Here is a 14,115-nt window from a genome sequence, read left to right as displayed (position 1 = left end):
CTCAAATTTCTGTATATGCTATTAGATTATCAGATTGTATTTGTAAAAAACTGACTCGTTCCACGTCCTTGTGTATCCAACACAGTTGGACCTATGGAACACGAAATAAATCAAATCAAATCAAATCAAATCAATAGGAATATTGTGCCAGTGAAGACAGCCACTGCAGAACACCATTTGTTGTGTTGTCATTGCTGTCAAAGTGCCTTCTTTCAAAATCACGATTCAGGTCCAGGAACAAGTGGTTGTCAGAGGGTGCGAGATTGGAGCTGCACAGAGTGTGATCAAACTGCTGCCAACAAAATTGTTAAATAAGGTTTTTAGGGACACCAGCAGAATTGAGATGTGTATTGTCATGGAGCAACACAATGCTTTGACTAAGTATTCCAAGCCTTATAGCCCCAGTCTTGCCCCCATTTGACTACCATTTGTTATTGAACATGAAGTATGATTTTAGAGGAAGGCACTTTGACAGTGATGATGATGCAAAACACGGTGTTCATCAGTGGTTGTTTTCACTGATGGCATTTTTATACGAAGAGGGCATGAAAAATTGGTTTCCTGCTATGACAAATATCTGAACAATAGCGGCAACCATGTAAAAAAAAAAACAGTGTGAGATACGCTCTTTCTTGTAAAAATAAATTTTGGTTTGGAAAAATGTTTTTATGAGTTTCTTCAAAAATGGTACTTACTTTCTGGATACTCCTCATATACAGATCAGACTGACTTCCAAACACATTTATACAAGAAGCTATTGTCCATCATTCTATCCTTTTGTGTTGATTTTGAATTAATTAAGTTATATTACTTAAAAACACCTCTCTTCTGTTGCGTTTGGTCTAATACAAAAATGTGATTGAAAACAGCCTGCTGCAGCCACTTGGTATTCTTTCAGATACTATGACATCAATAAGTCAAGAAAATGTGTCCAGAAATCAGAACAACTAACATGAGATCCTGTTGCGACAGGACTAGCACCTCCCCCCCCCCCTCCTCCCCACCCTTTCCATTAGGTAGGGGAAAGTGGTCACTATTGAAGTCTTCATAAAATGCATTTAGTTCCTATGTATTTTCTTTTTCACTTAAAAATATTTGGTTTGATACTTTGTAATTTGTAGATTCAAAATGCGTAAGTGACAAGTTTCTGTCAGTGACTATGGTTTGGTGCAAATTCAATTTTCCTTTAGAGTGACCACTTTACCCCACCTCCCCTTATCACCTATAATCATTTTAAGGGAAAGATTCAAGTGATGATTTGTAACACTATGATTCTTCAGGTGCTTTAAATGTTTTCTGGACATAAATACACACTGTTTCAGTATAAAATGCTGAGACTGGAGTTAGTCCATATGCAACACGTTCATGTGTGGAGCAGATAAAAATGATTTTAGCACTCATAACTCCATATAATTTTCTGAAGCTTTTTGTTTTAAATAATTCTGCAGTTTCTGGCAACACTTATTGGTTATATAGGAATTAACTATGATGGTTATTGAGGGAAGGGGTACTTTTATGGAAAACTAAATCCATTCAGAATCAGAACACATAACACAGTTTCTTTTTTAACAAGGACAAAAAACTGCTAGAAACTAATATCTCTTGTTGATGATATATTTATGAAAATGAGAAACAAACATAAACATAAATTATACAGTTCTTCACAGATGCTGTTATATTCACTTATCTTTCATGAATAATTATATACTACAAATTCTATAGAATTTACATGGAACTAAAACACCCAAAACATTTAACAATACACTAAGACTTTAACCAAAGATACAAAACATATATATGTATTTAGGTCTCATTAATAGAGTGTTATCAAAAGTAATCAACATTGTAATGCTGGAAAAATAAATTTAGAAATGAATATTTTTATAAAATGCACTTTTTGGCTTTAACATGTCAAATTAGAAAATACTTTATTTGCTATAATTTTAAGTACACAGATTATTGCCAAAGCAGCAGATTTGCTTTTTTGTCATAACAAAACTGGATAACAAGAACATCTAGGTTTTCCAGAGATAAAGTACACAATCAACAGAAATCTGAATTCTCAAATGATTCTCAGTAAATACTATCTCAATGATACTACTTGCCAAGTGATTAAATGCTAGTGCACTGATGCTGAATATATCAAAATATTCACCAATTTCTTCATTACAAAGTTGCATATGAATTATATGAATAGCATAACTAGATTCTGAGAATTGTACTTTTGTGACAGATTGAAGTTTGCAATTAGGATTTTTTTGTCTTGAAACCATGTAACACCACGTCTTTGCATGCTTAACTCCCATACTTGTTCCTTAACATTTGCTTGGTCATTGACAAAAGCTCTACATTTTCATATAGCTTCACCTTTTCTTTCATGATGTTTAATGACAGAATTAAATAAAATTTCTTTTGAACAACTTTAATTGTTTCATTATAAATTACATGACTGGATACTGTGTAAGAGTTCTTCTTGAAACTAGTTTTGTTTAGAATGAATTCCTGATGCCTGAAGACAGATTTGGTTCAGTGTTAATTACATGTTCTTTATTATATCTGAACATTATTCATCATTCACACACTTATTTCTTTTTTGGTTTATGTCATCATAAACAGTGAACCAGAATATAATATGAAATAACTTCCAAAAAATACATTTTCATTGCGTATTTTGCATTGAAAGAAATGCCTTCTGTAGCACAATTTATATGGAATCACATTTGCCAGCATTAAACGGCTACATATGAATTGCCACTAATGTGTTTTGTCATATGTATCTCTGTTCTGGTAACCCTGTACATAGCCTGAAGCATCAGGAATGTCCTTACGCCCTGCTATTCCTTTCCCTTTTCCACTCTCATCAAACCGTTGCTTATGTGCTCCTGTATAGCGCGAAGGATCTGTCAGCCGCTCTACAGTTGCAGCCGACTTTGCTGCTCCCTGAAACATGAATTCAATCGATAGAGTATCAACAGTAGCAATGATGGAGGTAGAAAAACATGAAATGTATAGTAAAATTTTCTTATCATTGCATTTTTGTACAATGAAGCAAATAACAGCCTGAAGCTGTCATTCTAACACGATTAACATCTATAATAATTAACACCTATAATAATTGTATGGTATATTAGTGACCAGTATGGTTTCTGTTAGCTTTTTCACATGTTAAGCTATTAGCTTGTTACAGTGTTGACAGATACAAAAGTTTTCACAGAAAAGTGTTGCCTTAATCTACAGGTTTTCTAAGTTCCAAAATTGTCACATTTTTACAAGAAAATATGATAAAGTATGAAGGAAAGTTGCATGTACAACTTTTGTGGGAGAAAAAGTTACCCTAAGACCTGAATTACAAAAATATTAAAAAATAAAGAAAAGCATGAGCTACCTGCAAATAACTGGAAGTTACAAAGACCTAACATATGATATTAATATTTTAGTGTAGGCCAACCAATTATAAGCATACCGATAGCAAGGTGAAAGATTTGAATTAAAGTCAAAAGAAAGCACATAATACAATAGGAACTATTACATAATTTTTATTTGCCACTGAAATATACTGCTTTTGGCTAGGAAAAATGTTTCTGAACAGTTTGGAATAATTCTTTCTCCCGTGTTGAGTAATATTTTGTGTGATTTTCTGAGACAGGGCTACCACTAAGGTAAACAAAATACTACAAATTGTCATATTTTAAGATGTCAAAAAATAGAATCCAGTTTTAAGTGGAACATAACATGAACATTTAAATAAATAGTACTATAGTGTTCATGAATATTTACTGGTATCAGCTACATAAATCTGAAATATACTGCAAAGATTTTATCTACTAAAATCTAAAAACAGAAATTTTCTCAGATGTGAACTATAAGGTCATTCTGTGTCCAATTTGTACATTATTATGTCTGAGATGAAAATGTCAGCAGCAATACAATATTTTTTCTCCTACAGCATTAATGTATTATTTAATTCCAGTTCAGTTCATTCAGTGAATTATTCAACTGCTCATAGCTCAAAGAACAATAACTACAAATATGGAAATATGGCTCTTGTTCTACATCATTTAATTTTAATTAGGTTAATTTGCATGACAGCAACATGTAGGAGGCATTATGAGAGTAGCATATGGCAAGATGAGGGTGCCATGTAAGTGTTAAATATCAGTATCTGTGTTAGAAGGACAGTTCACATACGGGAAAACTAGAAAATAACAAGCCTGACTGGTCAGTACTTACTTTCAGGAGGCAAAATTTTAGTACTCCTGATAGGTAAGTGTAAAAATACGCCTACAAGAAACTATCCAAGTTTTTAGACGTGTTAATTCCTTCCTCAGGGTGAAAAGAGGGATAGGCTGCATAAAATGAGAAAGGAAGGGCATGTCACTCAGACCCCAAGATAAGACAGACACATCTGCTGTAAGGACACAAGGAGGCAAAGATGAAAGGGCTAGAGACAATGGGAACTCAAAGACAGTACAATGGTAAACACCAAAATATAACAGTTTCAGTCAGGAGATGAGGACAGATTGAGAAATAAAGATGGATTACAAGAAGTATAAATAATATGAATAGCACAATTGAAATCTAGGAGTAAAAGAAGAGGGGGCAAATGAAAGGGAGTGGAAGAGTGAGTCGGGGGTTGGGAGAGATGAAAAGGCAATAAAAAAGACATAATAAACACAACATAAAATGTAAAACATTATAATAATGAAAAAGATAATAAGAGAGAAGAGGGAGGGGGGGAGAGAGAGAGAGAGAGAGAGAGAGAGAGAGAGAGAGAGAGAGAGAGAGAGAGAGAGAGAGAGAAAGGCGGGTGGGTGGGGGGGGGGGGTGGTTAAAGGGGTTTAAGTCCAGGAGGCTGTCCCCATTTCTGACCTAATACTTTCTTTGCCATTACAAATGCAAACTTACTCTACTCAAACATTTCTCATATGAATGTTCTTTTAGCCCCAGACACCGCATCTCCCAGCAGACACCTGAAGGTCTTTGTAAAAATTTTATTGTCACACTAGCTGACTCCATCTTTACTGTAACTTCTTTCTCTTTTGTGGAAGACGTGCAAACAAGGAGTGTGATTGTTACAGAAACCAAGATGGTCCTGTCCAGTGCCAACATTCTCAAGGGCCATATGAAAGATACCTTCCTCAAAACCAGAAGCTGGACCTCTGTTTGACATAGCTTTATTGATGTTAAAACATCTGGTCTCATTGTGAAGAATTTCTCTACTTACTGCAACAGCTTGAATCATTCTCTGAATTCTAATTTTGATGGTCCTTTTCCAAATACAGAGCCAGCTCTCTTGTTGTTTAACTCCAAATCATTGAAACCCACATCAAATCCTATAAAACAAACAACCAATGAGCAACAGCACATACATTTTGACAGTTGTCATCCCTTCCACATCACATCCTTACAGTCATCCTTGGTAAATGTCTCTGCTCCACCACTGAATCCCTCAACACCTACATCAGCAATCTCATCCAAGCTTTCCCCTACAGCAACTACACCTCAGACCTTATTTGTAAACAAATCTCTCAGACAGCATCCTTCTCTCACCCTCTTACTAATACAACTCCCACATCCAAATAAATCATAATATTGTCATTCAGTAGATACTGCAAATGTCTCAGTATGTTACCCCACAGAGGCTATGTCTTCATCGAGTCTTGAAGTGAGATCCTCTTCCTTTGATATACCTACCACACCACCCATCATCAGCTTTCATCACACTCCTAACCTCTAACATTTTTGTCAAACTATTTGACATAGTCAGACTATTATTCCTACCACAAGGTTTCTGCCACTGCAATTGTTCTGCTGTAAAAAAGTCTCATGCATCAATCTGCCCACTATCCATCGCTCATGGTCTTGTTGTTAGCATTGCCACTTCTATATCATGAAGTCCTGGGTTTGATTTCCAGCCCACTAGCAGCAAGCACCATCATTGGTAAATCCTACAGTTTCAAAGGTGGAGTAACATATGCAACTATGTATGACATTTACAAACTAATATGTCAACACTGCACAGAATTTTATGTAGGAATGACTGTCACTAATCTGACTGAGCATATAAATGAATATGAAACAACTGTTTGCATTGGGGACATCCAGTACACAGTTCCTGTGTGTGCTCTACAGCATGACTCAAGGGACTTGAGTGCTTGCTTCATAACACAGGCTATTTGGATCTTCAGATGTGATACTAGTTTGTCTAAACTCTGGAGATAGGACCTTGATCTCCAACACATCCTCACATCACAAGACTCTTTCAGACTTAATCGCTGTTAACACAGAAAATCCCCTGCCCTGTTACTATCTTCTTACTTATTTTTTAAATTTTTTATTATATTTGTTTTAATGTATTATCTTTTATTGTCTTCACTGCTTTTTAATTTTTACTATCCCCTGTTTCTCTTTTCTTTTTCCCTCATTTCTTTTCCATCCTATTTCTTAATTCCTGTTAATCTATCTTCTCCTCTCACTCTGCTCTCACAATCTCTGGAATAAAAGTTGCACAGTGCTTACAAATGTACTTTCTTTGACCTCCTCCTTCTCTGGTGCGGCTACCCCCCACCCCCCCCCCTTCCCCTGCCCTTCATTTTCCCTTTTCTCCTTTCCTTGCAACAGATGGTTCACCATCATCCTGGAGTCTGAATGAACTGCCCTTTCTTTCTAATTTCTTCAACCTACTTGCCTTCCCAGCAGAAACTAATATTTCTGAAACTTAACAATAATTTCTAGTCGTTTTATATGTATCTGTTGGTAAATCTAAGAACTCTGCATCCTTAAGATAATTACTGGCCAGCCTAATAGTATTTGCTTTTTGGTATGCTGTGCATGGTTGTTAACTTAAACTACTATTAGGGCCAAGGCCAGAGACATTATGGGAATAGCTTACTGCTGCTGAAGATAGCCCTGGAGCACCACAAGATGCCAGTTTTGTTTTCACTTCTTCAATATCGAGCTTCTTGTTCTTGGCAAGATCCTCTAGAAATTTCTTGTAGTCTTCCATACCCAGTTTTTGTAACCTGTAATGAAAATTGTATCATACTTACACCAATTTTACATAGCTTTCCAAAACATTATTTTATCAGACAGACTGAAAAAGCATCCATAGATATGACATGTCAACCAATAATATCAAAGCACAGATCCTTCAGTTTTCTGTTATGTACTGGCCAGTTCTCTCATAATTTTGTTGAGCATCTTGACTATGTAAAGTTGATTAAATATTGCTCAAAGGAAATGGAAAAGAATGTTCACATGACTTTCATGTTGTGAAAAAATGTCTCACAATTTATCCTCTGAAATAATACCAGCAAATCTACTGGTAATTATCTAGTAAAAAGTAGAAAAATATTTTGAAATTATTTATGCATACATTTACTACAATTTTTTCTAATGCATTCTATTGGGAAGTGGGACATGGCTACATTCACTTTTGGAACACACTTTGATGGTATTCATGTATGTCCATTAGACTGGAAATGTTCAAGTCAAAGGAAGATTTAGTAATAATGTTTCTGCCAACTTGCCTAGATAATACCAGATGCATTAGGTGACTCAAAGATATATGGGGATATGTATGAAGTTACTTCTTCTTAGCCGAGAGGAACTCCATGATTTTTTAATTAGTTGTTATGTGCTCCACAGATCAGTTGAATAATTATTTTATTGAAATGATGTGGAATAAGTCAATTTACAAGATATGTATACATGATTAATTTTAACATTAATGAATCCAATTGCACCTAAAACTAGAGTTTTTAAATTAAATTTCAGCTATGGAACAAAAGGAGTTGTCCTGAAGAAATGATTTTCGGTTAGATTTAAAACTTTCTTTGCTGCCTTTCAAATCTTCTAACCACCCCTCCTTCATGGGTGGGATCAACTTTGAAAATACAAAGGGGAACTCCCCATTTTTATAGAACATTTGGATTCTACACCAAAAATACATACAGTTCACTCATGCCATTGTTTATCATTTGTGGTAGATGGCACTGTATGCAATGAATTGATTAATATCAAGTGTGCATGTTTTTGCAATTAAGAACTGATGCATTTGATTCTACATTTCATTTGTGATTTAAATGTAAGCCTTTTGTACTCTGATGCTTGATATTTATGTTCAATATTTACTTAAATGTTGCAAATTTGATTGTACTGTGCAATATTGTAAGCCAAATCAATGTCTAGATAGAATCTACATTTAGTGTGAGCCAGAAACTGCAATGTGGAAGTAACAGATTTATGTTCCTATTGGGAAGTTGGATGTCAGTGAGTTTTTTGTCTCTCACCATTGGGGTGCTTGATTTCAGCAAATTCCCTTGCCCCTCACCACTGGGGTGCTTTATTTCAGTGATTCCCCTTGCCCCTCACCACTGGAGTGCATGATTTTGATAAATCTCCTTGCATTTCACCATAACTGTAATTCAGTAGTGGGGTGTTGAGTGATTGGGTGAGTGTGTAAGTGTTTACAAAATATGTATGTATCCATGACTTCACTTCATGGACATTCTACCGTATTACAATTGTTCTGGTTTGCATTCCACAAGTATCCATGTAGTGGTCAGCATGAGAGTTGGTGGTTGGATGGAAACACATACACTGAAATCAGTCACCCTGATGATGAGGTTCACTAGTGGGCTCTGAAATCAAGTATTCCACTGGTTTAGGGACTTACCACAATCAACTGCATAGGGAACAGAGAGCTATGTTACCGTACAAGTAGCTTGTTTGCCAGAAATGTCAATGTCTAGCCATATTATTTGTACTGTGCAAACACATTTGCAACACCCAAGTAAGATTTCAACTTCAGTATTAACTGTTAGAACACAAATGTTTACATGTACATTGTAAATGAAATGTAGAATCAAATGTGTCCATTCTTAATTGCAGAAAAAGGCACACTTGATATTTGTCAACTATAGCATCATCTACCACGAATGCGAAACAATGGTTTGAGTAAACTGTACATAATTTTTGGTGCAGAATCTGAATATTCCATAAAACTGGGGGGGGGGGGGGGGGGGTCCTTGTGAAAACATAAAGTTAACTCCACCCTGCAGTATGGGTGGCTATGAGATGACAGACAGATGTCCCTTTTATTAATATTAACTTTTGATCTACTATATTTTTTTGAATGGTGCATCATTTTCAAGATATTTACAAGTAGTTGTCTCAAGTTAAAACAAACACCCTGTGTATCTATAAATTCACAGTCCAATCTCCTTAAACCAAACCACCTTTTGCAGCATGGACTTCTGTGAGACATGCAGGCAGAGACTCAGTGAGGTTCTGGAGTTCTGGAAGATACTGACAGGGATGTGGAGCACTGCTGACTCCAGTGCCGTGGCCAGCTGCACTAGGTTTCTCAGTTGATGATCCATCGCATGAATGGCCCAATCGAGGTGGCCCCACAGATTCTCGATTGGGTTTGATTCTGGGGAGTTTGGTGGTCAAGGGAGTATCTTAAACTCACCCTGGTGCTCTTTGAAAAATGCAACTACACTGAGAGATGTGTTACACACTGCATTGTCCTGCAGGTAGATGTCATTGTGCTGAGGAAAAACAACGTGATTATAGGGTAGAACATGGCCCCACCCGAATAGATGCATACTTGTGCTGATTCATTGTTCCTTCCAGAATGGTGAGAGAACCCACAAAAACATTCCCCAGACCATAATGCTCCCTTGACTGGCTTGCTCCATTCCCACAATTGTTGTAGTGTGCTTGTTTTGAGGCATTTCACAATTGCCAACCACTAACAGTCCAATGGAGCACAAATGTGGTTCACCTCAAAAGGTCGCCTGTTGTCACTCAGTACAGCTGTGAGACTGGTGTGGAAATTCCAGCCATTGTCACTGAAGAACAGCCGTCAGTGTGGGTGCATGAACCAAGCATGCAGGAACCAGGCACCTGCTGTGGAAATCTGTAGGCAGCGATGTTCATTGAACAGTCACTGAGGTAACACTGTTGGTAGCCTCTCGGTTGATTAGGATAGGCAGATGCTCAACAATTGTATGCCTATTTACCTGTGCACATCAGCCATCCTTCAGCACTGTCGCCTATGCCCCATGGTGCACCACACTTGCCTTGGTGCCAGTTCTGGATAGTGCCATTTTTTTGTGCCCAGTATAGTTTAACCATGGCGGCAAGCAAGCAATTTATAAAATTAGCGATTCAGAAATGCTTCCACCCTTGGGCTGAAAGTAAATGAACATGCTCTTTTGGATGACAGATAAATTGCTCTGTTTCCACATTAAGACAACAACTGTACTGTTTCCCTTGTCGCTGTGACACTCATTATGTACATTCCATTGCTAGTGTTGCCACCTGCTGTCTGTAGATGGTAATTGCATGATGACGTCGAACATATGGGAGGTCATATTAATATGACTGGATCATGTAAGACAATGGCCGTATGTATGTTCCACATCTCCTCCTAAACCACTGGATCGATTTCAACCAAATTTGGTACACATACTACTTATTGTCTGGAAAGAAGTACTGTTGGGGCAAGAACCACCTAGCTTCCACAGGGATAGGGGTGAGGGTGAGAAGGTGATGGACAGCAGAGAAGGAAGAGCTGCTGGACAGAGAGAGTGGGCAGAAAGAGATGGACAGAGAGAAGGCTGAGAAGGAAAAGGACACAGACATGTGGTGGAGGACATAGATAGAGGGAGGGCAAGGAGTAGATGGGCAGAGGTGGAGGGAGGGGAATGGACAGAGGGCACAAGGAGATGGATGGAGGATAAACAGAGTGGGAACCAGGAGGCAATGGACAGAGGGAACGGAAGGAGAAGGTAGACAAAGAATGGGAGGAGGAGGAACTGGACAGAGAGAGGGGAAGGAGGAGATGGACTGAGAGAGGGGGGAGGAGTAGATAGGCAGAGAATGGAAGGAGGAGGAGGTAGAGAGTAGGAGGTGGAGGAGATAGACAGGGAGTGATGAAGGAGGGAATGGAGAGAGAGCCGGGAGGGGACATACAGAGTGGGGGGCAGTAGAAGATGGTTGGAGAGAGAGGGAGGGGGGAGATGGCCAAAGAGAGGGAAGGACGGGAAAGTTCAGGAGGCAAGAGGCAGGTGGAAGATGGAGAGATGTAGTGAGCAGGTGGAAAAAGAGATTGGGGGGAGGAGGAACTGTGCAAAGAGATAGGGAAGGAGGGGACAGTCAGAGATAGTGGGATTAGGAGCTGGTCAGAGAGAGGATGGAGGAAGAGATGGACACAGAGAGAAGGGGGAGTAGGAGATGAACAGAGAGGGGGAGGAAGAGATGAATGGAGAGTGGGGGAGGAAGTGATGAAGAAGAGAGGAAGTTGAGGAGACGGATAGAGATAGTGGGAGGAGAAGATGGGAAGTGACAGAGGAGCAGGAGATGGTAAGAGAGAGAGAGAGAGAGAGAGAGAGAGAGAGAGAGAGAGAGAGAGAGAGGCGGACCGAGAGAGTGGGGAGAAGAAGATGTGAGCAATGTACGTGCCACCTGTGTAAAGTAGACTGTATGCAGAACAATTGTGTGGCCCAGCATTTCTTTTTTTGTTATGGTTTTAGGGTGCAAAACTGCTACAGCCATTAGCGCCCGTTCTGTGGCTTAGGGAAGGGTAGGAAAAAAGAAAAAAAAATTGGAAATCAGCAGCAATGGGAGCGAAACTCAAATGTGGGGAACTAAAAAACAGAAGAAAAGCTTAGAAAACCACAATAGAAGGGAGGGAGGCGGGTTGTTTTCCCCAAAAAGAACTTCAAATGACTGACGTCATCTCACTAACTCTGATAAACTCGAGGACACGATCGGCTGAGCGCGTCATCTGCTAAAATGGAAGATATATCAGGTGACATCTGTAAATGGGCGCGTAGCGGAATAAAATAGGGGCACTGAAATAAAAGGTGTCTCACCGTCCACAGTTGAGAGCAGTAGGAACAAAGCGGGGGTGGATCGCCACTTAAAAGATGTCGATGGCTAAAAAGACAGTGCATCTGGAGTGTAGTTAAAATTACCTCCTCCCGACGACGAGTTCGGGAGGAAGAGGTCCAAGCACAGGGAAGATCTTTCACGTCCCGCGTTTTATTATTGGGAAGTGTAGACCAATGTGCGTGCCATAATAGAGCAACACGACGACATAAAACACTCTGTAGATCGGCGAAGGGAACCATGCAAACATTATCAGGCTGAAGAAGAGAGACTGCAGCCTTGGCTGCTACATCAGCCGCCTCGTTTCCATGGATACCAACGTGTCCTGGGATCCAGAGGAATGCCACAGAGATGCCCCCCAAGTGGAGGCAGTCCTGAATCCGGTGGACCAAAGGGTGGACAGGATAAAGAGCTTGGAGACTGAGGGGGGAGCTGAGCGAATCTGAGCATATAATTATACTGTATCCGCTGATGGCGGCAGATGTATTGGACAACCTGGAGAATAGCGTAAAGCTCTGCAGTGAAAACCGAGCACTGGTCGGGAAGCTGAAATCTATTAGGGGTGTCGCCAACAATATAGGTACTCCCAGCACCAAATGATGTTTTTGAGCCATCAGTGTAAATAAATGTGGCATCCTTCATTTGTGTGCATAGAGCAGCAAATGCGTGACGAACGAGAGAAGGGGTACAGTCCTTGGGAAGCTGACAAACGTCATGGAGCAGGCAGGTCCGGGGCCGGAGCCAAGGCGGTGCCATACCCCAAGTTGTCAAGAAAGTTTCAGGAAAGTGGAAGGAAAGAGAACATAACAGTTGATGGAAGCAGACTCCCGGTGGTAGTAGAGAGGAAGGACGGCCTGCATACCCTAAATCCAAGGAGGCGTCGAAAAAAGGTCTTGGGCCGGATTAGCAGGCATGGAAGACAGATGGCTAGCATAACGGCTCAGAAGGACAGCTCGCCGACTGGTCAGCAGAGGTTCAGCAGTCTCAGCATAAAGGCTTTCCACAGGGCTGGTGTAAAAAGCTCCAGACGCTAAACGCAATCCACGGTGGTGGACAGAGTCGAGACGCCGTAGAATAGACGGCCGAGCAGAGGAGCAAACTATGCTTCCATAGTCCAAATTCGAGCGCACTAAGGCGTGATATAGGCAGAGAAGGACCACTCGGTCCGCTCCCCAGGAGGTACCATTCAGAACACGGAGGGTGTTGATAGATTGCAGACAGCGAGCCGAAAGATAGGAAACGTGGGAGAACCAGCACAGTTTGCTGTCAAACATAAGTCGCAAGAATTTAACGACGTCAGCGAACGGAAGGTCGACAGGGCCTAGATGTAGGTAAGGCGGAAGAAACTTCATACGACGCCAAAAATTGACACAAACGGTCTTGCTGGGAGAAAAGCGGAAGCCGGTTTCGATGCTCCAAGAGTGGAGGCGATCGAGACATCGTTGAAGACGGCGTTCAAGAAAGCTGGTCCGTTGAGAGCTGTAGTAGATCGCAAAATCGTCCACAAAGAGGGAGCCCGAGACATTGGAAAGGAGACAATCCATAATTGGATTTATGGCGATGGCAAACAGAACAACACTTAACCCAGAGCCCTGGGGCACCCCGTTTTCTTGGGAGAAGTATGGGAGAGAGTAGTGTTCACCTGCACTTTAAATGTGCGCTCTGCCGTAAATTCACGAATAAAAAGAGGTAGCCAACCCAAGAGAACAGTGTGCGGAGGATGCCTGTCCTCCAACAGGTATCGTATGCTCTCTCCAGATCAAAAAATATTGCTACCGTTTGGCGTTTCCTGAGAAAATTGTTCATGATATAAGTGGAGAGAGCAACAAGATGGTCAACTGCAGAACGATGCTTTCGGAAACCGCATTGGGCAGGTGTTAAACGACTGCGGGACTCCAGCCACCAGGCTAAACGGCAGTTCACCACACGCTCCAAAACCTTACATACACTACTTGTGAGAGAAATGGGGCGATAGCTAGAGGGGAGATGTTTGTCCTTTCCAGGTTTCGGAACAGGAACGACGATAGCTTCCCGCCATCTTCTGGGAAAAGTACTGTCGGTCCAAATTCGATTATAATGGTGAAGGAGGTAATGCAGATTATATTATGATTCCCAAAGAGATGATAGCCACATGGAGCCAGGTCAGGACTGTAAGGCGGGTGTTTCAGTGTTGTCCATCCGAGTTTTGTGATCGCTTCCATGGTTTTTTGACTG

At 40.2% G+C, this 14,115-nt stretch overlaps 1 protein-coding gene across 3 annotated transcripts in view; it reads right to left on the bottom strand.

Moving 5' to 3' along the window:
- Positions 1-1,743: 1,743 nt before the first annotated feature.
- LOC126252964 (tubulin polymerization-promoting protein homolog) overlaps positions 1,744-14,115 on the bottom strand; it is a 451,173-nt gene continuing 438,801 nt past the window's right edge. The window contains exons 5-6 of one of the 3 annotated variants that reach the window (XM_049953979.1): positions 6,893-7,022; positions 1,744-2,940 (exon numbers count right to left, since the gene is read on the bottom strand). In XM_049953979.1, the coding sequence (XP_049809936.1) occupies positions 2,755-2,940; positions 6,893-7,022 (316 nt within the window). In that variant the 3' untranslated portion in view covers positions 1,744-2,754. The remainder of the gene's footprint in view (positions 2,941-6,892; positions 7,023-14,115) is intronic. The other 2 variants (XM_049953980.1, XM_049953978.1) reach the window with 2 other exon arrangements.

Source organism: Schistocerca nitens, chromosome 4 (genome assembly GCF_023898315.1).
Source record: "Schistocerca nitens isolate TAMUIC-IGC-003100 chromosome 4, iqSchNite1.1, whole genome shotgun sequence".
Classification (NCBI taxonomy): Eukaryota; Metazoa; Arthropoda; class Insecta; order Orthoptera; family Acrididae; genus Schistocerca; species Schistocerca nitens.
This window is presented reverse-complemented; position numbering and strand designations above follow the sequence as displayed.